This window comes from Alligator mississippiensis, chromosome 12, assembly GCF_030867095.1.
Source record: "Alligator mississippiensis isolate rAllMis1 chromosome 12, rAllMis1, whole genome shotgun sequence".
NCBI lineage: Eukaryota > Metazoa > Chordata > Crocodylia > Alligatoridae > Alligator > Alligator mississippiensis.
The window spans coordinates 63587550-63614053 of NC_081835.1; the positions used below are offsets into that span (position 1 = coordinate 63587550).

Consider the following 26504-nt stretch of genomic DNA (forward strand, 5'->3'; position numbering starts at 1 on the left):
GTGACAAGCCTGCAGGATGGGGTGCAGGACAAGTTCTTCTTCAGAGATCTCCCTTACCTTTTTCCATCCTTCTCAAATCCAGAGCATGTCCTTCACTGAACCAGGTGGGCACCCCAAACACTACTCTGGGCCCGGCACTGCTGGTCACATACCCACAGTGACTTTAGCCTCCTTTCTGGCACCTGTTGAAAGAAGTAATCCCAGAACCATGAAGATCACACAGATGACTTCTTACTACTTAGCTCTGACAGGCCAGCTTCTTAACTGACTTTCTGTTTGTTGAATATGACGGGCCATTGTGCGACTGGGGTTATTCTATGTTCGGTCAATACAAATTCAGTCTGAGTTACACCAGTAGTTTTATCTCCAGGCAAGTCATGTCTATTGGGAAGATTCTTCCTTGGCTGCTGGGGAGGCAGCTGGGTCCACGCGACTCAGGGTGCAGGGCATTTCCTTCAAGAGACTTCTGAGAATAAAAAGCCCCTCTGTGGCATCCTTTCCCTTCAGGGGGAGTGGCCCCTATTCTCCATCCACGACAAATGACATCTGAGGACTTTTCAGGCAAACCAGACAATTTAGCCGCTCTGTTTCTGGTCAGAGTTTACTTATTGCTGGTGCATTAACTCGTGCATCGCATGGTCGACAAATCAGGTTCCTCTCTCTGATTCTACAAGCTAAGTTAAACTGGAACAGTTGGGTGCAAGAGCTGTTCAGCAAGGCACTTTACCATTCCCCAAAGTCCTATTAATATTAGTGGCACTTAAGCACATGCTTAACCCCCTAATCCAGCAAGTTAATTTAAGAACAGTTATAACTTTAAGCATCAGAGTAACCCCCCCCCCACCCCCTTGAGATCTATTCAAGTGCTTCAAGTTAAGCCCATGGTTGGGTGTTTGGATGAGGAGACATGGCCTGCTGGCTCAGGGCTCATTGCAAAGTCTTGTGAGCTGGCTGGTTAGACACTTGAAAATCTATCAATGAACTGCTTAGCCATCAAAGCTTCCTGGCCAGGACCCTGGGACTTGAACTGTAAAATAAGAATAATAAAAAAAGCCCAGCACACAATGATTGTCTGATCTATATTTATTTCATAACATCCTGAATTAATAGGATACAGGAGTTAAAGCAACCATGGCAACTGAATGCAGAGAGGGTTGTCCTTGTAAATAAATGAATTCATAAATAACTCACAAGTGCTGATATAAAAAGTCATGGGAACCTAATGCAATGCTAATGCAATTCAAGTTTCTCCTTTTTTTACATGCCGTATTATAATATCAGGTATGCTCTAGTTTGCTCTGTGCTACAAATGTCATTCTTAAGATAATAGAACCTGCTAATTGTAGCCTGAGCCGGGGCTATGATTGATGAGGGCTTTTCTTTTTTATCATCTCCAAGCTCCTGCTAACAAAATGTTGCATCTTGAGAGCTGATCTACTCTTAACGATTGCAAGGAAGTAAGTTGGGCTCAGGTTGGTACGGACTGGGGGGGGCTGGGGGGGGGGGTTGCCTTCCTCCGTAGCAAGGCCCGTGGCCCTCTGCCTGGGATCTCTGAAGCATATTTTAATAACCTTTGCAATACCAGGACACTGGCGGCCCTGGTCCCCTTGCTTTGCCTGTGGCAGGTCAGGGTGTTGTGCCAGGATTGACTGTGCAGTTTTGCTAAGAGGTTAGGCAGTGGATTTGTTTAGGATGGTTTGGATAGGGATGATCCTCTCTCAGGCAGGGGGTTGGCAGGGGGTTTGCCAGTTCATAAATCCTTGAAAAACAGGGTCAGTAAGGCAGGGGTTGCCTTAGCAGCTGAGAGAGTCAAAACCTCGCTGTTAAAATTTAGGGCTGCAACCTGCCAAGACTTGCCCATGGAAGTCAATTTATCCACATGAGCAGTACTTTTGAGTTCAGCACTGGGGTGCAATGCAGAGCAGCTCAGGTACACATCCATCCACTTGGGTTTCGGCATCTCTCTGAACCCCCCCGAATATCACCCAGCAACCGAGCCAGCCACAACTGGGCTGAAGACTCACAAGAGGCTGGAGATGGTACTAGCCACATCCGCTCCCTGGTGTGCCCCTGGCTACAGAAATGGTAAATGGTGCTATAGCCATGTGAGTGCAGTGGGCCACCAAGTTCAAGAGGGTCTCTAAGCTTTTTTGACTCATGCGAGTGAAATTTTGTGTGTGTTTGGGATTGGAGGACTCAGTGAGAAGTATAAAACAGGGGCACATTTGGAGTTTTTGTGTTTCAGATTGGACCATTGAATCCTGGATTTCCTTTTTCTGGGCCAGTTGTACTGTCAGGTTTTTACCAACATAAAGAGGCTGCTAAAGTGATTTTTTTCCCCCCATACAGAAATTCTGTGCATAAATAAAGTCAAAGAGGCTCATGAGCTCCGTTCGCCAACAGAAAGGCACAACGGATGTTTCCTGAAATCCCCAAGCAAAGCGTCTTTCTGTGCTGCCTGTCAGAAGTTACCTTCAGACACTGTCTGCTGCTGGTACAGATTTCACCTGTGTGCGGACAGGCACCGTTTGCCCTGCCAAAAGAACCAAGGACTCAAAAATAATTTTCCCAACAAGAATGAGGTGAGGCTTGTTTTTAACTCTGCAGTATTCCCTGCCCCTCCTCAAAGGGACCTGTCGTGTTCAGTGGTACCAAGTCGGATAAGGCAAGCCGGTTGCTTAACGCCTTGCATTGGAGCAAGGGAAAAGGTGGCAAACTGTTACAGCTCCTGTTGGTAGAGCTGATCCACAGAGGCCGAGTTTGCATCTACAATAAAGGACGTGGGTGTGGAAATCCCATGTTAGAAGGAGCCAGGTATCCAGATGGGGGCAGAGGAACTGATGTTTTCCTGGTGGAAATGATCAGGAAAGCATGGCCCATGAGGTGTGCCACATCTTTGGGGAGCCCTTAAAAAGATGAGGTGGTATAGTGTGATGGACAGATTCTTGGGGTTCCCCCTACAAAGGCCCAAGGCCTCCCCTGTGCTCCGGGCACAGCCCTTGGTCTGCTGCATATTAGAAGATAGTCAAAGATATTCATGCTTCAACGCAGCTGGTGGGTCCGTCAGACCAGCACTGCAAACAGCTGGTTCTTGGCTCCGGCAGCATGAGACCGCAGGGTGTTTCTCTCCCTTCATGCGGTCCGTATCATCAATTTGTCCTCTCTCTCGTTGTCTCTCAGCATCTGTCCTAATCTCAAAATCAACAGCTCCAGCATGATGGGGTGAGTCAGACCCATCCAGTCCTTCCTAGCCTGGGGACAAGGGATGACGAAGTGATAGACTAGATAGGAACCAGTGAGATGGGCTCAGACTAAGAAGCAAGGCAGGGGCTGGGGCTGGGGCTGCTTCTGCCTAGGAGAAGTGAACAGAAATTCCCCACCTTTGCAGCCTTCATCCTTCCTCCCTCCTGGGTCCATCTGGGCATTTTAACAAGGAAGAACTTTAAACAGGTGACCCTGAATGAACGGTACTGGAACAGCGCTAACCTCTTCTCCTCTGCAATGAGGCCTATTTAATTAATCTCCACTCTCTCTGGAGAGCTTTGCTAAGCCTTAGAGATGGTGGGCAGGAATGAACAGCCCTACAGCTTTTATCCTGGCACGTTTCAAGCTTTACACTGAGTTTTCCCTTCTTCTCTCTATTCTCTTTAACACAGTTTGAGATCCGTGCAGGAAGCGCATTGCCCGATCGCGGTGGTGACGGAGCAGACCAGAGCCACAGGTACCATCCCATCCTTTTGGCAGGAGTACCCCCTGGTGGACTAATGTTAGAACGTCTGCTGATCAAATGAGGATTTGCACAAAGCCTGGGAAGTTTGCAGGGACTGACGTTTGATGTTATGTCGCACATGCATTGCAGCGTGGCCTCTTGAGAACAGTTTGGCATGGATAACATCTAAATTATGGCTTTGTATTTCCACCTGGAGATGTCAAAAGGAGAGAACTCCTATAGAGAAAGCACATCTTGCAGACGGTGTGGATGGTCATTGGCTCTGCAGTACCTACACCCAGGAACAAAGGCAAAGGTGACCTCAGCAGAGGAGGGGGCCTGTACCAAAACATTCCCGTGTCTGAGAAACAAAACTGGATCAAAGTAGAAATTGTGCAACTAACCTCAGGTCTCTAGGGATTATAACAGAAGGAGAATCCCAGATCCAAGGACTCGTGAATTCCAGGATGCTTGAAATCTGCATTCAGGGGTGTAGGTTGCGGCTGTGTTGGTCTAAGGACATAAGCAGACAAGGTTCTTTGGGTAAATCCGTTAGCTTTTATTAGACCTACTCAAATAGTAGGAAAAATTCTTCTTAGCAAGCTTTCGAGCACAAATGCCCCTCATCAGGCTGAGGAAACGTTTGCAGATGGTCTGTGCTCAAATCTGGATTGGTATTTTGCAGCTTGGATCCACTGCTATGCGCGACCTGAGCTAGAAGCTCAGAATCAGGAGCTCCTGCATGCTTATCCCAGTTTCACCACTGACCCACTGTTAAGCCTTGGACAAATCACTTGACTGCTGTATGCCTTGGCCTCCGTGTCTTTAAAACAGAGATACATCTGCCTATCTGGACTTACTGCTTGTAGTTAATGAGATGGATTCATTGCTGGCATAAGTGTATGCAACTTCCTTGACTTCAGGGATGTTACACCTGCCTCTGACAACAGTGCCTGCTGCTTTTAAAGTACTTCAGAAAAATCAAGGTGCTCTGAGCAGTATGTAGAAATAGCATATTCCTGAGAGAACAGCAGAGGCTGTTCTTATCACTTGCAAATACACTTTGTTGGTTCCACGTGAGACTAAAAGAAAAATTCCCACTAGCACTTTTTTGTTGCGTCAAGTGATTTTCAAGAAAAGCTGAAATGCTCAATGGTATTTTCATTTCATTTTAAAATATTTTCAGTGGAAAAAAATCCCTCAAGAACAGTGGCAGACAAGGTTCTTTGGGTAAATGCGATCTCTTCTATTAGACAAACTAAATTGTTGGAAAAATTGTTCTTTGCAAGCTTTTGGGTGCAAACAACAATTTTTTCCAACTATTTAGTTGCTCTTATAAAAGACCTCACATTTACCCATCTAACCTTACCTGCCTATGTCCTTAGACCAACACAGCTACAACTAACACCCCCTCAAGAATGGTAACACTCAAAGTGTCCCGGGTTACAGGTTGGGGATATTTCTCCCTTTTTTTCTCCCAGAAGCAAAGTTTTGGTTTTCAAAAACTGGAAAAAAAATCATGGAAAATCCTTTCCGTCTCTCCCTTCTCCTTACCTGGAAAAAAAATCTGAGGGGAAAGATGTTGCTCAGCCCTAATAAAAAGCACTGAGCTCTGGGGTATTGAAAGTGATGACACCAGGAAGAAGAGCAACAAGGGGTAACAGTGAGGGCTGACTGATGGTCTTCCATAATGATGCTTAAGAAATATGGGTATAGGCTGCTTTCCATTGATCTTAGGAAAATTAATGCTGTCTCTAAATTTGACAGCTATCCGATGCCCAAAGTAGATGACCTTATTGACTGGCGTTGGGTGAGGGCAGAACAAACCTCTTTATGGTGCAACTCTCTGGGAAATCCACTTTTTTGTGACCCTGGGGAGGTTTGTCCCAGCTCTCTCTTACCATCCTCTCCATTTTCCAGGAGCCCTTCCCCTTTCTAAAGGCGAGGAAAATAAATCTGGGCCAGGCCTATCCCACAATGATGTCTTCAGAGCCCCCAGTTCTGCTGGGCGAGTTCACCCAGAGCCATGACTTGTGGCTTACCACTCTGCAAATGCAACAAACAGCAGACAAACAGGCATTTGGATCCCATTTGTGCTAGGGGATGTGAAAGCAAAGAAAGTCCCGATCCCCAGGAGCTGACATTGCAAAGCACCAATACCAAGCTGGGCCTACGCCACAAGGTGTTAAAAGGGCTCTGAAAAGCAGAAACAACAAACAGCAATACTGGAAACACCAGTAAAAATGCTCAACTCCTGGGCCTAGCCAACCTGCTTGGGGAGGAGCATTGCTGCCTAAACCATCCTGGCCAAGTGTCCCTCTAACCCCTTCCTGAAGACTCCCAAGCAAACTTCTGGCCTTGAGTCACAGAAGGGTCTCCACCCCAATTCCTCCTGGGAGGCCTAATTCATTAACATTGCTGAAGGACTCAGGACTCATGGTAGAGGTGATATCTTATATTAGACCACCTAGATTTTTGCAAAAAAAAAATACTCTTTAATTGCAAGCTTTCGGACACAAGCACCCTTCTTCAGGCATAGGAGGAAAGACTGCAAAAGTTCTCCTGGGTAAAAACAAAAGTTCATATTTCATAGGAGAGTTAAAGGTGTGATAAAATCTCCTGTTTGGAACAGTTCATTTTATATGCAGATTAGGCTCAGAGTTTTTTTTGCAAAAATCTAGTTGTTCTAATAAAAGATATCACCTCTACTATGAGTCCTGATTCCTTTTGCCTCACGACCATACGGCTATAACCTGGATACCTTAACATTGCTGAAGCACTTTTCAATCCATGACTGAGAGACTCAGGACAAGTAGATAAAAGATGATTTGACTGGTGGGGAAGGGGGCAGGAGACAAAACTGAACTTGGGGCCCTGGAGCAAGACTTCACTAGATCTGCTAGATGCCTCCAACCTTAACGAAGAGGAAGCCCTGCCCCAGGCAGCGAGTATGGTTTGGACACTGTTCCATCAGGAATTCGAGTCACAAATGAGAGGCCTTGGAGCAAAGGACCAGCTTCATTAGCAGCCGGAGCCTTAAACCCTCCCAATACAACCCCGCTGGCTTTATGGTTTGTAGCCCAGGAATGCCACCACTTCAGCTGCTTTCAAGCCTGCTTGGCTGCAGACGGCAGCACTGCCTCTCCTCACCCCGCACAAGCTGCAAGATCCATACTTTGACTAACAACAAAAAAAGAACAGGGCTGCTAACTCTGTGGGGAAATCCCAGACAGGGCGATGCTGTCATCCTGCCCGAGAGCACAGCACACGCAGACCCAGACAGGCAAATCCATGCCCCTTGCTCTTGCAGAACCACACGGTGAATTAAGTGGTGCGGAAGCGATGATGTAGCCATGATGGTCCAGGGGTTATGTGAAAACCTCTGGGGGCTACCAAGATGGGCTACCAAGCTTCCAGGAAGATGCTGTAAGCGCTGTTCAGCGCTCTTGGAGCAAGCGCAGTCTGTAAAAGCCAGGCACTGGCTCCCACAAACGGTGCAATTGCAGCAACTATTTGTGCTTGCCTGGTGCTAAACCTGCCAGATTTCATCTGGAGAAATCCATCACCTTCACATCAGCCTTTTAATGGGAGCCGGCATGTTTCCAAGAGGGCAGATAACATTTAGGTTCGATCTCAAATTCTGTTGCAGTCCTCCAGAGACAAAAGGCCCACTGACGCCAACAGCTCTGCCTCCGTAAGGATGGGGCAGTTGTTATTAGCAACGTTGTCAACAGTGGCTTCTGAGTTTTCATGCCTCAGATTTTGGGGATCCAGACTGTGACCCTTGGGGCCTGATTTTGAGGTGGGCTGAGCTGCTGCAGCTCCAGTAATATCTAGGATCCCAGGGAGGAAAAGTTTTCCCCATCACTGTACAGCTGAATCTCACCCTCTGTCCAGGGTCTCTCTCTTGCCCCTCTCTCCACTGGTTTTCAGCTTTCTATGCATGTTATAAAATATCTCTCATAATGCCCCGTTTGAAAACATTGCTACCTCTGTCTAATATACACTGGAAATTAATCAGGACTTTTCTTAGGTGAGTGTAAAATGATACAAACTCCTAGGCAGGATAATCCCAGCCCTGCTTCTTGCATGCTTATTGTTCATATCGGTGTCAGTGGGGTTTAAGCATGTGCTTCAAGGCTTTGCTGAACTGATACCGTCAACTGTAAATCAGGAATGACTTTAATGAATTCATTGGCATTATAAAGCAGAGGAATGCTGGGCAGAATCAGACTCTTCAGGCTTTTAACATATTGTGCTACTGAGCACTGTACTCTCACGCTAGCCTGCAAATGAGCCAGAGGCAGTAAGAGCTTTCTGCTTCTTCCTCAGCCGTCGGTGATATCAGCCAGCTCGGAGCCCGTCAACATGATGCAGCAGCAAGGCTTGGCAGAAGTCAGGGTCCTGGCAAGGCAGCTGACTCTTCTCATTTGTTTCAGGGACAGTTTCTTTTACAAGGTGTGAATTATAGAAGCAGAGGGCTGGAAGGGATCTCAGGAGGTCATCTAGTCCAACCTGTGCTCTGGGCAGGATCATCCCTGCCTAACCCAGCTCAGCCAAACTTTCATCTCACCTGCACTCAAAGACTTGCAATGATGGAGCTTCCACGATGCAGCCACATCCTGATTTAAAGCCTCTTAAGGGCTTCCCATTGACATCAATGAATTTTGTATGAGGGCCCTGCAGAGTTTTTTGCCCTTTGAATAGCCATGCCTTCATGTAATAGGAAGAACACTGCCCCTCCTCCCCAAAAGTACAGCATTTACTTATTTAATATCTTGCTAAGAAGGAATCCTAAGAAGACAGGCTTGGGCCATTAGACTCTGCATAAGAGACAGTAAAACCTTCATAGGGGTTTTGTGACAGTGACAGACTACCTGAGCTGCAGAGTTTATGGTGTCACAGACTCAGAGCAACTGAATGCCTAGAGCAGATTCATGCATAATACGCAAGTGTGTACCAGCTAAAATAACAGGGGGATGCTGTGACCCACTGTGGGTTGAGGATCTCAAAATTCAGGCTTTGGCTTCTAACTGCCAATGGGAGATATGCTTGAGTGAGGACTGCAGGATGGAGGCTAGGAAATGCTGTTCAGATCCTGCTCTAGGGAAGGGGTGGAGCTGGCTGATCCTGAGCTTGAGTCCGTGGGTTTGGGACAGTGGCCTGTAGCTCTTAGGATCCACTGAGCAGCAGTAGTTTTTCTGAGGCAACTGCTAAGTTTTGCCTCCATGTAAGGTTTTCACTGGATCATCCTGGACCTCTTGCCTCAACCCCTTCCCTACAGCAGTATGTGTCTAGGGTGCTCCTGTCCCACCTGCCTTATGGAGCAAAAGCATCCTCCACAGCACCCAGCTGAACAAACACAGCCTTGAAAGTGCAACAGTGTCTAGGATCCCAACGGAGGAAGGAGGCTCCCCTGCCAGTGAACAGTAAAATCTCACACTCTTGTCTGAGGTTTTTCTATAGTACCTGTCTGTTGCTTTTCCACTTCCTAGTGATGGTATAGAAGGCTTTCCGGGAGCTTTGGCCTCAAGGTTATCAAGGCAAAAATGTCTCTCCTCCATTCCTTGGACTACTGCCTCCAGACCCCTCCATAAAAACTCACCCGGTCCTGTAATCCCGCTGACCTGAGGCAGTGAGAGAGCTCACAGCTTCAGAGGGATCCTTTAGCACTGCTCCGGAGCGCACTCCTACACTGCAGACTTGGGAATTGTTTTCTTTTTCTGTGTTGTTTTTATTACATTAGTCTGATATATGGCGTATATTTAGCGCATGCAAATCTCTTCAAGCTGATTAAAGCTGACATTACAGCTAAAAGATGAGGCATAGAAAGCAATAATAAGGGGAAAGTATTTCGCAGGCTTTAAAATTTTAGATTTACTGGGAGGATCAATTAAATCTAAAATTTAACGTCCAAACCTGACCTTAAATCTCTTTTTAAAAAGGAAATTAATTCCTTTGTTTCTTATATTCCACCTCTGAAGACCATGGCTGAATACAATCCAAAGCAGTTTGCAGGACCTGCTGCTGGTTTTGAACAGTGTGGTAGGCTGCAGGGCATGCCAGTCTGGGAAATGTTCATGCTGAACAGTTTGTTGCTTACATTTTCAGAGCTATGGAAACCTTCAAGGAGAACCTCCTGCTGGGTCTCTGAGCCAAGCTCTTTAGCAATGGCTCTGGGAACAAATTCTGGCATCCAAGATACAGTGGGACTGTACCATAATTTAGTGTTTATGCGTTGTTATTTTTGCCTGATGTCCTGTGTGCTCACAAGGTGCTAGGCACTGTGCAAATATAAGAAGGCATGATCCTTGCTTCAAAGAGAAGCTGAAAGAAATGTAAGCATGATGCATGCGTGTGCATGCGTGCGTGCATGTGTGTAAAAAGGACTTTACAATGATTAATTTATTCTCACATATTAGACGGGAATAATTACTACAAATAGCAAAATAGAAGCAAAAAGGTTCACAACCTGATTTTCAGAGAGCTGAACGCCCTGAGATCTCATTTCTTTCAAATGAAGTCATGAGGTCCGAAAGCCTTGCTTAGACCAACAATATTAGGTTCATCTGCCATTGTAGATCACTCTGGTGGGAGATGTAGCCTAGGCTGCAACCAGATCCACTGCAATGTGACTGGGATAGTGCTGCACAAAAAGAGATTTACAGGTGACAATGTTGCCACTGCAGATAAAGCCTAAATGATATGACCAAGGCCAAAATGGGACTCGGCATCAGAGTCTAAATTCAGGAGCTCCCGGTTCCTCATCTTGTGTTCAGACCACAAGGCCCCAAACACAAAAATCTCAAAAACAGAGCAAATGCTAATACCATAGAATAAAATGTTCCACTGCTTAACCCATGGCTAACAAAATAAGGGAGGTGACCATGTGTGCTAACACAGAAGTAATTGCTCTAACCAGTGGGCCTACATGACAGACATTTGCAACCTGCAGTGAAATGAATTTCCCAGCAGAAATTATAGCAAAAAAATGGTTTCCATTAAAAAAGGGTTGTGGCATCTTAGCTGTTATTTTTTCGCCTTCAACCTGGAAAGCATTTCTTGCATTCTTGTCTCAGCGCACTACCTTAACATCCCTTAATGTGCAGCACCATAGTAATTCATCATTACCGGGCCTCCAAATTATTCTAGTGTTGATTAAATTAGTAAATGCAATCACAATCTGAAGCGAGTTAATTGAGAGAATTTATTTGGCCCTGACAGTTTTATGCATGTTTGATTAAGTATTATAAGGTTTGTTTTTGATTTTGCATAATTTAACTTTAAATCCTGCACTGGGGGGGCCCATCAACTATTAATGACCAAAATAAACTCTTTTAAGATGCATATATTTATGATTTATTTCTAAACGCAATATCTTCCAGATTTTTTTTGTTCTGTTGCCAAAGTGACAAATATGTTTAAAGTAATATTTTGAGCCATTTGGTTCATGCTATAAATCTTCTGAAATGTATACAATTCATTAAAAGTTTTGAAAGAAGTACAAGTTAGCATTTATATTGCAACAAGTGACATATAAATGTGTATGTTTGTCTTCTAAGCATGCCATAAAATACATCAGCACTAGCTGGCCGTTTTGACTGGTACTAATGGCCCGCTCTCTGGGCCGATGATAAGTTTCATCACAAATCTTCGATCCTGTCAACACAAAACTGTTCAATCAACAGGAATATGAGTTGTGTCTTTAGTAAAATTAGCACAGGAAAGAAATACAGCCGATAGCCTTGCTGGAGTGCATGTGGGCGGGCTCTCTTTGGGATGAACGTACGAGCATTTGTTTAGGATCCCAGCTCTTTGAATGTCAAAGCTTCAATTCCCGCTGGGCCCTGGGACATTATATTTATGAGGACGCACATTCATTTAGACAACAAAGTAGCCGAGGTATCTCGAGCAGAAAAGTGGATCCCGCTGCCTGCTTTTTGCAATTGAGGCCCGGGAAATTAAAAATTAAAGTTTCAGTCTTGACACCCCGTGGGTCATTCCCTCTGCGTGCATGCCAGCCTGATTCCTGGAGCTGCTCAGGAGCTCTGGCTAAGGATTGGGCTTATCCTAGAGCTTATCAGAGGCATTTTTTCAATCGAGTGATGTGGGATAAGCAAGGGGGCTGCTCTTTCACCCTGGAGAAGCACTCAGGCTCAGAAATCTCCCCAGCAGATCTTCTCCTCTTTTTCGGAGCAGAAGATGGGAAGCCAAGGCTGAGATGGGGGCATAATGTTGTTCTGTGCTAGCTGCACTTTCCCTCCATCCTCAGAACTCATTCCCGGGAATGACAGGAGGAGATAAATGGAAGGTGGCTCTCTTGCTAATCGGAGTCACGGAACAGATGTTTCCAGTTTCAGGCTACTGGGAAAATGTATAGACTTTGCACCTCCCCTTCTTCCTCCCACCAGAAGCTACGTGGGAGAAACAAACATGACAAGCCGTTAGGAGCACACTGCCGCCTATTGCCCTTGATTTCGTTTTCCACACGGAACATCAAGCGCTCTGGTCACTCGTCCTATCTGCAGGACAAAACTTCCCTGCCGTGTAGGGAGACCATGAAGTTTACCCCTAAGACAGAGCGTGCTGTCATCGCGCGCTGGTACCCTGCCGGGTGCCGGACCTTGTGCCTTCGACTGCCTGCGTGCACGCTATGTCTTCCTATAACAGATGATTCACATTTATTAACTTCCATAGCTAATGTTGGGCCAGCCAGCGGGGCCTAAACAACCACAAGATGCAAACCAGTGTTTCTTCGCCTTTCCCTCCCTTCAGGACACAGGCAACCCCCGCTTAGCGCTCTCAGTCGGTTCCTGAAAAAACGAGCGTTAAGCGAAACGGAAAGTATTTGACCACCCGAGATGGCGACCACGGGGCACGCGTGAGCCTGGCACGAGCGTGCACATGGGCTTGGCACGAGCGAGCGTGCGTACACCTGGCACGAGCGTGCGCGCGGGCACGGCACGACGTCACGAAACTCGCTGAGCGCTAAGTATCGATTTAAAACGAGCGTTACAGCGCAACAGCGCGAGGCGGGGGCTGCCTGTGCCTTTACTCGTGGGCCCTCGTCACCCTCCGCAGGCGATGTGACGCCGCCGAGGCCTGGCGCAGACGTGCCTCACCCAAACGCAGTGCAGCACCGTCCCCGATGTCGCCGCGGTCCGCTCGTTTCTACATTGTTTCGTTTCGCTTCCTCGTGCGGTTTCGAGACGCGCGTCGCCATCGGGAACCGACTCGAGAACGGGGCTCGTCCAGCAGCCGGGTCGGCTCTTGGGACCACGGTGTGCGGAGGGTGCATTCGCCAGGCTGAATCTGTCCGTCCTGAGATGTACTGACGATTCGCGGAAGGTTAATTCGGGCGCTGGACTCGAGGGCCCGTCCAGCACTAATGTCCGTGACGTGGATGTGGGGTTGAGGGGTGTCCGTAGCGCTCACCGACGCTTGCTCGGGGCCCATCTCTAGCACAAGGCCACGCGGGCTGAAGCAGATGCTGCTTTCATTGCTTCTCACTAAGCCAACTTCAGCGTCAAACGACTTGGGTTAGCATGTAGGGCGCCAAGGGGCCTGGCGGGGTGCTTCAGAGCTGCCTCATCTGGCACATCTGCAGTATGGGCACAAGGCCATACTGGAACGCCGCTCCAGGAGTGACCACGTCGCTTTCATGCCGCGCTTGAATCGCGCCATAAATGCCCCGTAGGCCCGGCAGGTGGCGCCGCGGTGGCTGCCAGGCCGCGTTGCCCGGGCGACGGCCCCGCCCCGCCCCCCGCCGCAGCGCCTCTTCCGGCGGCGCCGGCTGATGACGCCATCACCCCGCGCCGCGGCGTCTGCCCTACGCCACCGGTACCGGCCGCAGCCCGAGCGCCGCCGCCCCGCACATGCGCAGAGCGGCGCCGGCCCGCCCGCCCGCAGGCCCGGGCCCTGCAGCAGCCCGGGCCCGGCCCCGCGCCATGGGCCACGGGGTGAGTGCGGGGCGTGGGTGTGCGTGTGAGCCGTGCACGAGTGTGCATGTGCGTGTGGGCATGTCCTGTGTGGGCGCACGGGGCTGGGGACCCCGGGGCCAGGCTTAGCAGCAGCAGGCCAAGCCCTGGGGAGCCACGGAGAGGCCGGCATGGCGGGTGTCGCTGGGTACTCCCCCCACCCTTGGGGCCACCTTTCTCCCTCAGCCCGGGACAGCAGAAACCCCGTGTTTCCCTGTTGCTCTTGCCGCGTTCCCGAGCTAAAATAATCGCACCCTTTTTAATTACCCCCCACCCTGCCTCCTTCCCATCGCCCTTCTCTGCGTCCCCTTCAGCTGTGCAGCTTTTGTAGACGCGGGGAGACCAGCCCTGCGCGCGGGACGCTCGCAGCAGACACGCCAGGGATTCGTACCGTGCGCCACGCACGATTCCCCATCCGCATCCAGACACGTGGCCCACGTATGTGCGCTGTGCCCAGGGCTTCGCCCAGCTGCCTGCGGCGTTCCCCGGCGCCTGAGTTGAGGCGGTTAATGTAGACCGGTGTTTCTCAACCGTTGCAGACTCGAGACGCTCCTCAGAAAATGCTAGCTCTTATTTTATTTTTTTTTGCTCATTTTTTGGAAAAAATACCAGAGCAATGCTTCTGTTGCAAAGAGCTCAGAAAGAGCATAATAGGTCAGGATGTTTTTAGGTTGTTTTAGGATGCTTTTAGGTTCCTTTTTGAATGCTTCAGGTTCCTATTTGAAATCTCTGTTCCTTTTGGGAATCGTGCTTGCACACCCGACACCTAGTGCATAACACCCTTGTGGAAGGATCTCGGGGCACCCCAGGGTGCTGTGGCCCACTGGTTGCAAATCACCCATCTAGACTCATGAAAGACGACTGAGGTGTTCCCATATCCCCTCCCTCCAGAGCACACCACGTGCTTTAGCAGCGGTGAGCTTCATTTGTCGCTGTGCTGTTCCTTTCACCAACCTCATCTGTATCCCTCTGAGATTCCTCCATGTCCAAACTTGTCCTGACCAAGCTACATAACTTTGCATCTTCTGCATGCTCTTACCCAACTGCTCGATTTCCAGATTATTAATACATACGTTGAGCAAAACTCAGCCTCAAACAACGTGTGTTCTACAAGGAGGTGACATTGTATTAGGTAATGATTGCCTTTTTTTTAATCAGGAACTCCATTTTTACGGAGAAAAAAGAGAAATGTATTAGTTCGTCTACCTGGGCATCAATGCTTCAGTGAAGGAACAATACAGGCAGCAGCTTATTTGTGTGTGTGTGCGCAAAGACACACTCACTTCCTGACATGCTTTCACTAGCAGGGAATGTCTCTATAGGGACAGAAAGGTACGGGGGCCGGTTTCCACTCTAGTCAAGTGTTAGCTTCTCTGTTGAGGCCATCAAAAAGAGGCTCTGGTGTTTTGAGGTGCGGCAGTTTGGCTATCGCTGAGCCAGTCTGAAGGGACGGTCTACTCGCGGCCTCAAAAGTTGAAATCCTTACAAACAGAAAATGACACCCAGAAAGGGTTTGCTCAGCTTCTGAAGTAGATCTTCCCTCGCAGCAATGGATCTTTAAACCACACACACAAGGCTAAAGTTTTCAAAAATCTGGTGCATGAAGTTGGGTATCCAAATCCATTTTTGCCTATTTAATTTTGAACCAGTTCATGTCTGCATATGGACAGAGATAACGCTTAAGATTAAAAAAGGTTGGCTAAATATCCTTTACTGTCTGTGTTGGCTTTAAAGACCCCATGATAAGAGGAGAAGGTTTCTCAGAAGTTCTTAAGCAACATGTCTCTTCAGAGATTCATAGAAGTAGGGTCGAAAGGTACCTTGTAGATCAAGTCCAACCCCCTGCCCTGGGCAGGAGAGAAAACTGGGCTCAAATGACCCCAGCCAGATAGACATCAAGCCTCCTCTTAAAGACCCCCAGGGTAGGAGCCAGCACCACTTCCCTTTCTCTTGAGCCAGGTGCTAACTAGCAGGCACTATTCATTCTCTCCTTTCCTGAGGTGTAGTGCTTTACTGTGGAGGTGAATGAATTTAGGCCCCGATTATAACATTAGATCCATGACGATAGAATCCTGCAGCTGCCTGGGCTTGATACTCCTTTAATGGCTCTCCAGTACAGACCGCGCAATTCAGCAGTTTTGTGGAAGAAAGATGTTGAAGAAATGGAAACCGGTGTTGTTTGGTACATCTGTGCAGAACAGTTAGCATTAATGTGGCTGTTGAAAGATCGAGCACTTAAGTTTAGTGTTGCAGAGTTAGGCTCCAGCCATGAAATCACTTACGCATGGCCTGAACGTTAAGGCTATGAGGCAGAGGGGGCAGTGAGCTTATACTTTAATAATGATTTTTCTTTGTATCATTATAAATTACTGGATGGCAACTCAGGCAGCAGCGACCACAAGATGATTGAGCTCAGGATCCTGAGGAAAGGAAGGAAGGAGAACAGAAGAGTTGCTCTGGACTTCAGAAAAGATGACTTGAACTCCCTCAGGAAACTGATGGGCAGGATCCCTGGGAAGGCCAGTCTGAAGGAGAAAGGAGTCCAGGAAAGCTGGTTGTATTTTAAAGAAACCTTATTGAGGGCACAGGAATGAAACATCCTGATGTGCAGGAAGACTAGCAATTATGGCAGAAGACCAGCTTGGCTTTGCAGGGAACTCTTCAGTAAGCTAAAACACAAAAAGGAAGCTTACAAGAAATGGAAACTTGGACAGAAAATTAGGGAGGAGTATAAGAATAATTGTTCGAGCATGTAGGGATGAAATCAAGAAGGCCAAAGAGCAATTGGAGTTGCAGCTAGCAAGGGGCATGAAGAGTAACAAGAAGGGTTTCTATAAGCATGTCAGCAGTGAGAGGAGGATCAGGGAAACGGTGGGTCCCTTACTGAATGGGGGAGGCAGCCTAGTGACAGATGATGTGGAAAAGGCTGAAGTTCTCAGTGCCTTTTTTACCTTGGTCTTCATAGGCAAGGTCAACTCTCAGACTACTGCACCTGGCAGCACATTTTGGGGAGATGATGAACAGCCTTTCGTGGTGAAAAAATTGTTTAGGGACTATTTCGAAAAGCTGGATGTGTCCATGTGGCCCGATGGGATGCACCGGAGGCTGCTTAGAGAATTGGCTGATGTGATTGCAGAGCCACTGGCCATTATCTTTGAAAACTCATGGCAATCGGGAGAGGTCCCAGACAATTGGCAGAGGCAAACATAGTGCCCGTCTTGAAGAAAGGGAAGCAGGAGTATCCAGGGAACTACAGACTGGTTAGCCTCACTTCAGTCCCTGGAAAAATCATGGCACAGGTCCTGAAGATCACCCACAATATTCTTGCAAGCAAGCTAAGGAAGTAAGGGTTGGATGAATGGACTGTAAGGTAGATAGAAAGCTGGCTGGATTGTCGGGTTTAAAGGGTAGTAATCAATGGCTTGATGTCTAGTTGGCAGCTGGTATCAAGTGGAGTGCCCCAGGGGTCGGTCCTGGGGCTGGTTTTGTTCAATATCTTGATCAATGACATGGAAGATGGCATGGAGCACACCCTCAGCAAGTTGACGGATGACACCAAGCTGTGGGGAGTAGTGGATACGCCGGAGGGTAGGGCTAGGATTCAGAGAGACCTAGACAAATTGGAGGATTGGGCCAAAAGAAATCTCATAAGGTTCAACAAGTACAAATGCAAAGTCCTGCACTTAGGACGGAGCAATCCCATACACCAGTGCAGGCTGGGGGCTGACTGGCTGGGCAGCAGAAAAGGACCTGGGGGCTACAGTGGACAATAAATTGAATAAGAGCCAACAGTGTGCCCTTGTGATGAAGGCTAATGGCACCCTGTGCCACCTTGAAAGAAGCGTTGCCAGCAGATCAAGGGAAGTGATTCTTCCCCTCTATTTGGCACTAGTGAGGCCACATCTGGAGTCCTGTGTCCAGTTGCGGGCCCCCCACTACAGAAAGGATGTAGACACATTGGAGAGAGTCCAGCGGATGGCAGTGAAAATGGTTCGGGGGCTGGGGGACAGGACTGGTGAGGAGAGACTTAGTTACAAAGAGGAGGGAGCAAGTTTCTTCTGAGCGGTGGCAGATGACAGGACAAGGAGCAATGGGCTCAAGCTGCAGCAAGGGAGGTTGAGGTTGGATATTAGGAAAAACGTTCTCACGAGGAGGGCGGTGAAGCACTGGAACAGGTTGTCCAGAGAGGTGGTGCAGTCTCCATCCCTGGAATTTTTGAAGACCCAGGTAGACAACGCCTTGGCTGGGATGATGTAGTTGGGGCTGGTCCTGCTTGGAGCAGGGGGTTGGACTAGATGTGACCTCCTGAGCTCCCTTCAACCCTCGTTTTCTATGATTCTAATTGTTGGTTACTACCGTGGACTCTATGGGATGGGATTTTAGACAGCCATCTGTACAGGAGGCTCCGATACAAATATTCTTCAGAAGAGGTTGCTGTTTGGGGGGGGTTAAGTGGGATCTGGGACAGAACAAATAAATTGCTTTGGTAGCTGTGAAATTATGAATGTATTATGTCAGCCAGTTGAAACAGTCTTTATTTTATCTGTTAGATCAACTCGAAGCTAGACTGTTGTGAGGCTATGCAGCACGTTAGCTGTCTCTGTCACTCTACCTAAAAGGCTGGGTGTCCCTGGGAAATGTCAAATATTCTTGTCATTACATGAGTTCAGCTGTATCCAGAAAAGTCAACAGATTACCGACCTTGTGCTGAACGGGTGGTTTTGCCATTTACAGTGTAATGGTCTTGAAAGTTTACGTTTCATCTTGCAATGCCCCTTCTCCCAGTTCAGTGGCGATCGTACCTGAGATTATAAACCCATTAAAGCCATTTGTGTTTAGACGGTGGGCATGGCAGCATGCAAATGAGGACACGCTGTTGCTATTAAGAAGCCTGGTCAGCTCAGCTGTTTGAGCAGATCACTCGCATTAGACTGCAGGAGAGAAAACAGCTCGTCCTCTAGAACAGGGCTCGAACAGAAATCCAGTGGTCAATTGTAGCCTGACATAATCCTGTGAAAAGGAAGGGTGTTTATAGACAGGGCAGATGCGCATGCTGGGTTTTAGGCTCTGATGGTAACACTTAGGCATGTGGTTAAGTCTTAAGCAGGTAAATAATCCTGCTTTTCAACTAGGCTGCCTGTCTGGTGCCAGTTTGGAGGACCTAGATCTCAGAAATTATAATATTCCAGTTAAAGGTCTTCAAGAGGGGAACATAGTTTTAAAAGAAAGCTGTCACCGATGTTACATGGGGTGTGAATGATACTGTCAGATCTGATTCCAGAATATACAGCACCCTTGCATTTTCTAAGCGGCCAATTTGTTCATTCAAAAGCTTTTTCTAAGAGTATTTTGAATCAGATGTACAGTGTATGAAAAGTAGTGCACTAGTGCATTAAGTTGAATACTATTATTGTGTGCAAGTTGTGACTTATTTAGCACTACATGTTAGATCAGTCAGCATTTTAATCAGAAGATTAAAACGATTCATTCTATAATTAGAATAATAAAAAAATACTGCATATTGCCTCTTAACCAAGGATCTCAATTGGATTTATTTTTCGGCTTATCAGTTGAGTGAATTGCTTTTATTTTTAAGCCTTTTCTGTAGTGTTTATTATGCTTGTACATGAGTACTTTCCATCCTTGACTACATTTATTCTTGCAGACCTCTTATGAAATATGAATATTCACAGTTTAACAGATTAGGAAGTATGGGGAAAGGCAGGGGAAAGGAGATATTTAAGGCCTCTGGCACATAAAGGAAGAGTCCCTGAATCTCCTAAAAACCTTAACCACAAGGCCATCCATATCTGCCTAGTAAGCCATTGTCTCATACTGTGCAAGAAGGCTTTAGGCAACCTTGCCTTGGGAGATTCTGCGTAGAAGGGCAGAATAACAGGCGTCCCTGTGAAGTAGATCAGGATTATCATCTCTGTGGGGCCTGCTGAGGCAGGGAGAGGTTAAATAACTTGCCCAAGGTCACACACGGAGTCAATGAGGCAGATGTGACTGATGCTTTTGTAATGCCCTCAAAGTACTTGGATATTCTGGTAGATCAAGTCCCTATAGCCAGATGATGAAGTGCCAGGAGCCTTGTTAGTGACATAAATCTGCTGTTAACACTTTAAAAAGAAAGTAAGAATTCTTAGGATGAGCCCGGGCAATGACACCGCTTCTCACTCGGCAAGGGCAGGAGGCATCCCAGCTGGGAGCGTATGAAGAGGTGGGGGAAGTCCCGCATTATTTAACAGCATTATCTGATGAGCACATTGTCCTCTCATAATTCCCGGAACTTGGCACAGTAGATGCAGGAGGTGAAACGGAGAGCAGCCACCAAGCTAACGCTCATCGCTGTCAGATAACAATGGCTCCATGGAAGGATGTTAAGATTATAAACCCTAAAGACCAAAGATCATTCGTTTATCTTTGTAGAGGATGCAAGGGGAAATAAGGTAAATACCTCTTGAGACTGCCGAGCGCAGCGAGCCCTCAGGGCTCATCCAGCCCAGGGAGGTGCATCCTGTAGAGTTTAAAGCGACGATTGATTCATTGTTCTTGCAAACGCAACCATTATTTTCTGGTTCGCTTATTTGGAGAAACTTAGCCAAGTTTGAAGCGAGCAACGGCTCGGAATCGCCCGTGTCCACACGGCTCCTTTATAAAGCACTTTGAGAGCCTTGCTTGATTAATGAATAGTGGAAAGTGAATGAGGATCAAATGCAAATGCCTATGTTAGCGCTGTTTCTATGCGGTAGAGTTTGCCCCGGTGGCAGGATCGTACTGTTTGATTAAGAAAGTGTGCCCTTGTGTTCACCAGCCTGGTAAAACTGTCATGAAAATATCCCAGGTTGTGCACAGACATCTTCTAACTGCTTGAAAAAGAAGGAGGATGGAGGTTGCCAGTCTAGGACAGGCATGAGCTGGTGTGATCTGGGAAAGCTGCAGTGATTTTGCTGCACTTGTACCACTGTGTGAACTTGCAGATGCAAAAGTGGATCCTAATGGTTTATACCAGCGCCATTCAACACCAGTACAAATGTTATGCCTGGCTGTGCCCCTAAGCCTCTTGCCTCTGCTCCATTACTATCATGAGGTTTGATGGATTAAGATACACACCTAGACAGCACACTGCTTGGGTGCTTTGTAAACCTCTAGTTAGGCAGTAATGGAAAAAAATGATGTTCTACGTGCCCATCGACAAATATGTTACCCCAGGCAAGTGAGTGAGTACAGCGTGGCAGAGCAGCTGAAAGCAGGAGCCAAGCTGGAGAAGATCCACCCTTCCCTCGGGGGGTTTTGGGGGGTTTTTTTAAATGTATTTTCCTTCTGTTCCTTCCTGCAGGCCTGTTCCTTCCTGGAAACTCAGCAGAGTATTTGCATTCATAGGTTGCTGGATCTGTTCCATATTCATGGATGATACCCGATATGGTCACTGCAAATCCAGCTCTGGGACTCTGTGAACTGAGAGGTGCCTGATGCCTGTAATCCCCATTCCCCGCCGGGTCCGTTCTTTCCACGGCCCCCACACGACATGCCTGCATTCGGCCTGTGGCCCGGTAAGGACCACTCACTTGGTGCGCACCAAGTACAACAACTTCGACATCTATCTGAAGTCCCGATGGATGTATGGATTCATTCGGTTCCTGCTGTATTTCAGCTGCAGCCTGTTTACCTCCATCCTCTGGGTGGCACTCTCTATCTTGTTTTGCCTTCAGTACCTTGGCATCCGGATCTTTCTGCGTTTCCAGTACAAACTTTCCATCATCCTCCTCCTGTTGGGGCGAAGGCGGGTGGACTTCAGCCTCTTGAATGAACTGCTCATCTATGGAATTCATGTGACCATGCTGCTAGTGGGGGGGCTGGGCTGGTGTTTCATGGTGTTTGTGGATATGTAAATAAAATGAGTGCATGTGGGCCCAGAAGGTGATTCTTCCTCTACCCCGGAGTGTGTGAATATCCTCCTCTTCTCTTTTTTTAAATATAAATTAATTTATTTATCGGCGCTCCTTTTGGATCAATGCTGTACCTGTCTGCAGATTGATTTTTATTTGTAGATGGGCAGGAGCAGAAAACTTTATTTTGCACAGTGAATGCTTTGCTAAGTTTCCTTTTCATATGCGGGAGCCTGTCCTGCCACCACTTCTGTAGGCAGGAAGAGGGCAGTGATTGATTTGGAGGATAGAAGCCAGGTAATTCCATATCCCACCAGGTCTTATTCTGGAGTAACTGCCCTGAAAGCAATCAAGTCACTTTTCAATTACTTGCAACTGAAGCATCTCTTCTGAATTACTAGCACCTATTTTATACATATAGAAGGGGAGATTAATCAATCAAATCGATCTATATATAGATCGAATCGATCGATAGATAGATCTATCTCTCCATCTCTATGGATGGATAGATCTATCTCTGTGGATGGATAGATCTATCTCTCTATATTTTATATATATAGAGAGAGAGAGAGAGAGATCTCCCCCTCTCCTGTGTTGTGTAAGGAACTGCAGTTTGATTTGTGATATCTGACTCTGGGGCAAGGGGTTCCCTAAATGATGCTGCCATCTCAGATTAGACAGCTGCTTTGTGCAGCTCCCATCAAAGGGGAGTGGAAGAGGTTGTAGCTGAGCACTTTAGGCCTGGTTTTAGAGCCTTGCTAATTCCAGAGGGAGCTAAGATACAGGAGACCTTTGAGCTGCTGTGACTTACAGCGCAGACCTCACCAGGCCGAATCTGGTGACAAAGACACAAGTCATTTTTGTTCTTTCCCCACATCCCCTGCCTATGCTTTCTGAGGCTTATGATACCGAATCTGACCCTAAGAGGTGATAGTGGGGGGAAAACTTTCCAGTCCTGAAGTGTATTCATCTCGGCTCAGGTGAGCAACAACAGAAGGAAGGGACAGTCAGGAATAATGCAGGATGCTCCTCAGGTTTCCTCTGCCCGCCGTATGAGCTGTAGAGGTATCCCAACCCTGGCTGAGCCGGGCAGGAAAGGACCAAACGTGGCCCCTGTGTTGCAGTGTACTGCATTACTACTGAAGTCCACCCTGCCCCTCTGCAGCCAGAGCTCCACGTTGCATTTCAAGTGAGCGTGCTTCCCGCATCCCAAGACCAGGGGGAAGCTTGCTGAGTCCCAGAAAGGAGGCCACATGAAGAGTAAGTCATGCACAAAATTAAATGCCAGTGAAAATGGCCCCATAATCTTTCTCCCTACAAATGTACCCAAAGGCCTGCTACCAAATGCCCCATTTCCTTTCCCTTACCAAGTCCTGAGTTTAGGGTTGTGCAATCCCCTGAAGAGTGGGAGTGTGTGATTGCAGCAGATAACCATGCAGCAGGCTGTATGGGTTCTGTTCCCAGATGTGCTGCTGCCATAGCATGAGCTTGGACAACTCGCTTCATTTGACCCTTGTTTTACACATCTGCAGTATGGGCATAATGCCATTGGATGAACGGGGCACTCTTTGGATGGAAGAGCAAAATGCAGTGTCGTAGACACCAAACCAGTGCAAGCTCCTGTGCCCCTTACAATCTGTAGGTGCAAGTGGTTTTTATCAGCTACGACTGCGGATGTGATGACCCTAGCATTGTCATGTTGCCACGTAAGGGAGTCATTTTCAAATAATTTTATTTCAAGATGAAATAATATGAATATTTGAGGTCCACAAGACCAGAGTACTGTGTGGCACATATATAGCACGTCTCATCTTCAAAGCATTTTACAGCTACTAGCTAATTAATCCTCACAACAGCCTGGGAGGTTGCTGAATAAGTAAGATCTTGGTAGTGATTGGGAATTTTAATCAGTTTTTTCAATTCAGGGTGCTTATTAAAAAGCATTTACATTCACTTTGAAGGAAATACTTCTCTCAAGTAGTGGAGATGTTGAAGGTGACCTATAAGCCCAAAAAGGCGAAGGTGGGCAGTGAGGGAGAAACCTCTTAACCAAGCCATAACTAAGAACAGTCCCAAAAGAGAGAGGCTGTGTCATGCAAAGGCAAATGCTTTGAATAAATTCTTTTTCCCTTCAAAGCTTTCCTCGTTGAAAAAGTCATTTGTTTGGTTTGTTTTTAATTGGCAGAGCAGACCAAATAACCATGTGGGTAGAAGCTGGACTCTCTTTCTACGCCCCTAGGAGATGGAGAAAAGGCCAGGAAAGGTAGTTGCCAGAGATATTGTATTGGAAACTGGTACTTGCAAACTCTGCCTCGCTGGGAAAGTTGATTTTTTTCCTTTGGACTTAGCCATGTTTCTCAAACTCACCAACCCCTGAAAGGACCAGGTCAGGTTATAAAACAGCTGCTTCATTTAAGTCTTGTTATGATGTTGTGGATAACACTTCACATGATTAACATTGAAAGAGTTTGAAAAACATGACCTGACTTTTCACTATTGATGCTGTTTGTTTCCTTTCACGCAATTGCATTTGGGACTGGGAACAAGCCAGCTGGTTTCATTCTGTGTCTAATCATTTTCCCTTTAATGTTTCAATGCTGCCATGTTTGAGTTTTCCGGATTTTCAGATGAATGTTTTAAAACTTGCTTCCAGGCAAAATTAGAAGAGAATAATAGACCCATTTCACTTGCTACGAGTTCTGCGAGAGGTTATTTTACCCGGCCTACATTTTGGGTCGTATCTGATCTAACGGCGTCCCTTCTAGGAAGCTAATCCTGCCTTCTTTTTTGGATCCGCAGCTCCCGCTGGTTGGTTCTGTCTCAAGCTAGTGAAGGTTTCAAGTATGTGGGGAATGCAAAGCCAAGCTCTGAAGATCTGTTGCACGGGCCAAACAGCAGAGGCAATTATACATGTGGTGACAAAGTTGCATTAGCCCTGCTGGCGAACGAATGAATGTACAAATTAACATGCCAAGTGTTTGATTTGCCTCTTGTTGACTTTTTGGAACATGGAAACAGCTCGGTGTCTTGAGTGCCTGTTAATAATTCTTCCTGAAACCTGCCACCTGCATTAAAGTTATTTTTGTAATGTGTTGATGGGTTGGTTGTTTAAGCTGAGCACAACTGGAGAGTCTTTTTCGCAGCGGTCGTGCCAGGGATGGGGGGTGCTCTACACACACTTGGTGCAGGTGTAAAGCTGTGGAGTCAGGCCCACTATAATCAAGCCTCACAAATATCCCTGCAGGGTGGATGTGGTTGCATCAGTTGTTTTAGCTGAGTGCATTCATCCTGAGTGCATTGATTGTGAGGGGAGTTGGTCACCAGTGAAACATCCAGAGTGGAGCCTGGGTGTCCTGGCTCCCACCCGCTGCTCTGCTAATCCTACGGCACTGCCAGTAATACTCACTCATTACTCCAGTTGTTCTTCCACCTGAGGGTGTGCAACCGCTGTGCAGTGCATTGTCTATAATCACTGGCATTTTCTGTTCTCCCTTCCCTGCATGGAGACAAGTCCCCAGGCAGAGCCAGACAGGGTCTGAACACAGTTGTGACCATGCATTGGGAGTCGGAGGAGAGCAGGATGTATCACAGGGTTTTATCTCAGCTGGTGCAAAAAGGAGAAGTGCTGTGGGCTCCATGAAGTCTGCTGGGGACTTTGTTATTGCCATTGATTTTCCATGGACAGTGCTCAGGTTTGGCAATGATGCAAGGCACTATGAAATCCCAAGGCAGATGGAGCATGACTTGTCCTGGTCTCTGCTGATTGTGTCATAAGGAGTGTTCGCCCATAAGAGCTGGTAAAATGGGGATCATTGCAGGTGCGACCACATTTCAGTGGCTCCAGCTGTTCAAACCAATCCTGCATGAACGCAGAGAGGAAGTGGCTGCAATTGCTGCTCAGAGGCTGAGATGGCAGCCACTGGAGGCTTGGAGGAAAGAAGGGTGGTTTCCTCCACACAGCCAGAGTATTTGGGTTTAGTGTGAGAGTGAGTGGTTTCTACTTTTAATAATACAAGACACAACCTTGTGTAAGGGACTGCTCAAACATAATGCAGATGGGTAAGGAAATGCGCCAGCTGCAAGGGCAGGGCAGTCGCATCCAATAGTTGCAGATGACTTTGAACGTTTCTGCACAAGCACATAAATTGATCTAGTTGGGTTAAAAGCCCAGTCTGTTATAACTTGGGGAAGCAGGAATTTGCATGCCTCCATCCTTAAAACCAATTTGCACACACTTTATACTTAGGACACCCCATCCACAATGACCACACGAACAAAGGCTGAGTGAAACCGGATGGGAGCAGAACAAGTGGCTGACATCAGACTCCTACGTGTGAGCACAGCCAGACCCTGTGAGAGAGGGAGGAAGAAGGTATATCTGCCTTGCTCAAAGTCATGTACTGTGCAGGATGAATAATTAAAGCAAATATGAACGGGCTCCCTGAGCATAGATCACGAAGCTGAGCGTTTCATTTCTCGGCTGGTACATCCAAAGAAGCAGGCTGCTCCCGCTGGAGATAACGTGCCACTCATGTAGAGAGCAAGCTCAGAGTCAGTTCTGGTTGTGTTATGCTACCCCCAAATGAGAGTAGCTCCACTTTAAGGGAGCCCCGTGTCTGGTTCTTGGCAAGCATGCTAACTGGGGAAAAGCTAACTTCATGCCACCCCCCTGTTCCTGGAGAAGTGAGAATAGCTTTCACTTGTATGGCTTCAGTCACCCCAAACACCCAACGGATGGATCAATGGGCTCAAGTTGCAGCAAGGGAAATTTGGGTTAGGTGTTAGGAAAAACTTTCTCACTAGGAGGGTAGGAAAACACTGGACCAGAGAGGTGGTAGAGTCTCCATCCTTGGAGGTTTTTAAGACCCAGCTTGACAAAGCCCTGGCTGGGATGATGTAGTTGGGGCTGGTCCTGCTTAGAGCAGG

At 47.3% G+C, this 26504-nt stretch overlaps 1 protein-coding gene across 3 annotated transcripts; it reads left to right on the top strand.

Moving 5' to 3' along the window:
- The first annotated feature begins 13580 nt into the window (after positions 1-13580).
- Positions 13581-24670, top strand: TMEM250 (transmembrane protein 250). 3 transcript variants are annotated; one of them, XR_002086505.2, is made up of 3 exons: positions 13591-13668; positions 21029-23841; positions 24378-24670. XR_002086505.2 is itself a non-coding variant. In XM_019475924.2 (2 exons), the coding sequence occupies exon 2, from the start codon at positions 21162-21164 to the stop codon at positions 21579-21581; it is 420 nt and encodes a 139-aa protein (XP_019331469.1). In that variant the 5' UTR covers positions 13581-13668; positions 21073-21161; the 3' UTR covers positions 21582-24670. The 3 variants fall into 3 exon arrangements, 2 of the variants coding, with proteins under 2 accessions (XP_019331469.1, XP_006269696.1); XM_019475924.2 differs by having other exon boundaries at positions 13581-13668; positions 21073-24670; XM_006269634.4 differs by having other exon boundaries at positions 21029-24670.
- The last annotated feature ends 1834 nt before the right edge of the window (positions 24671-26504 follow it).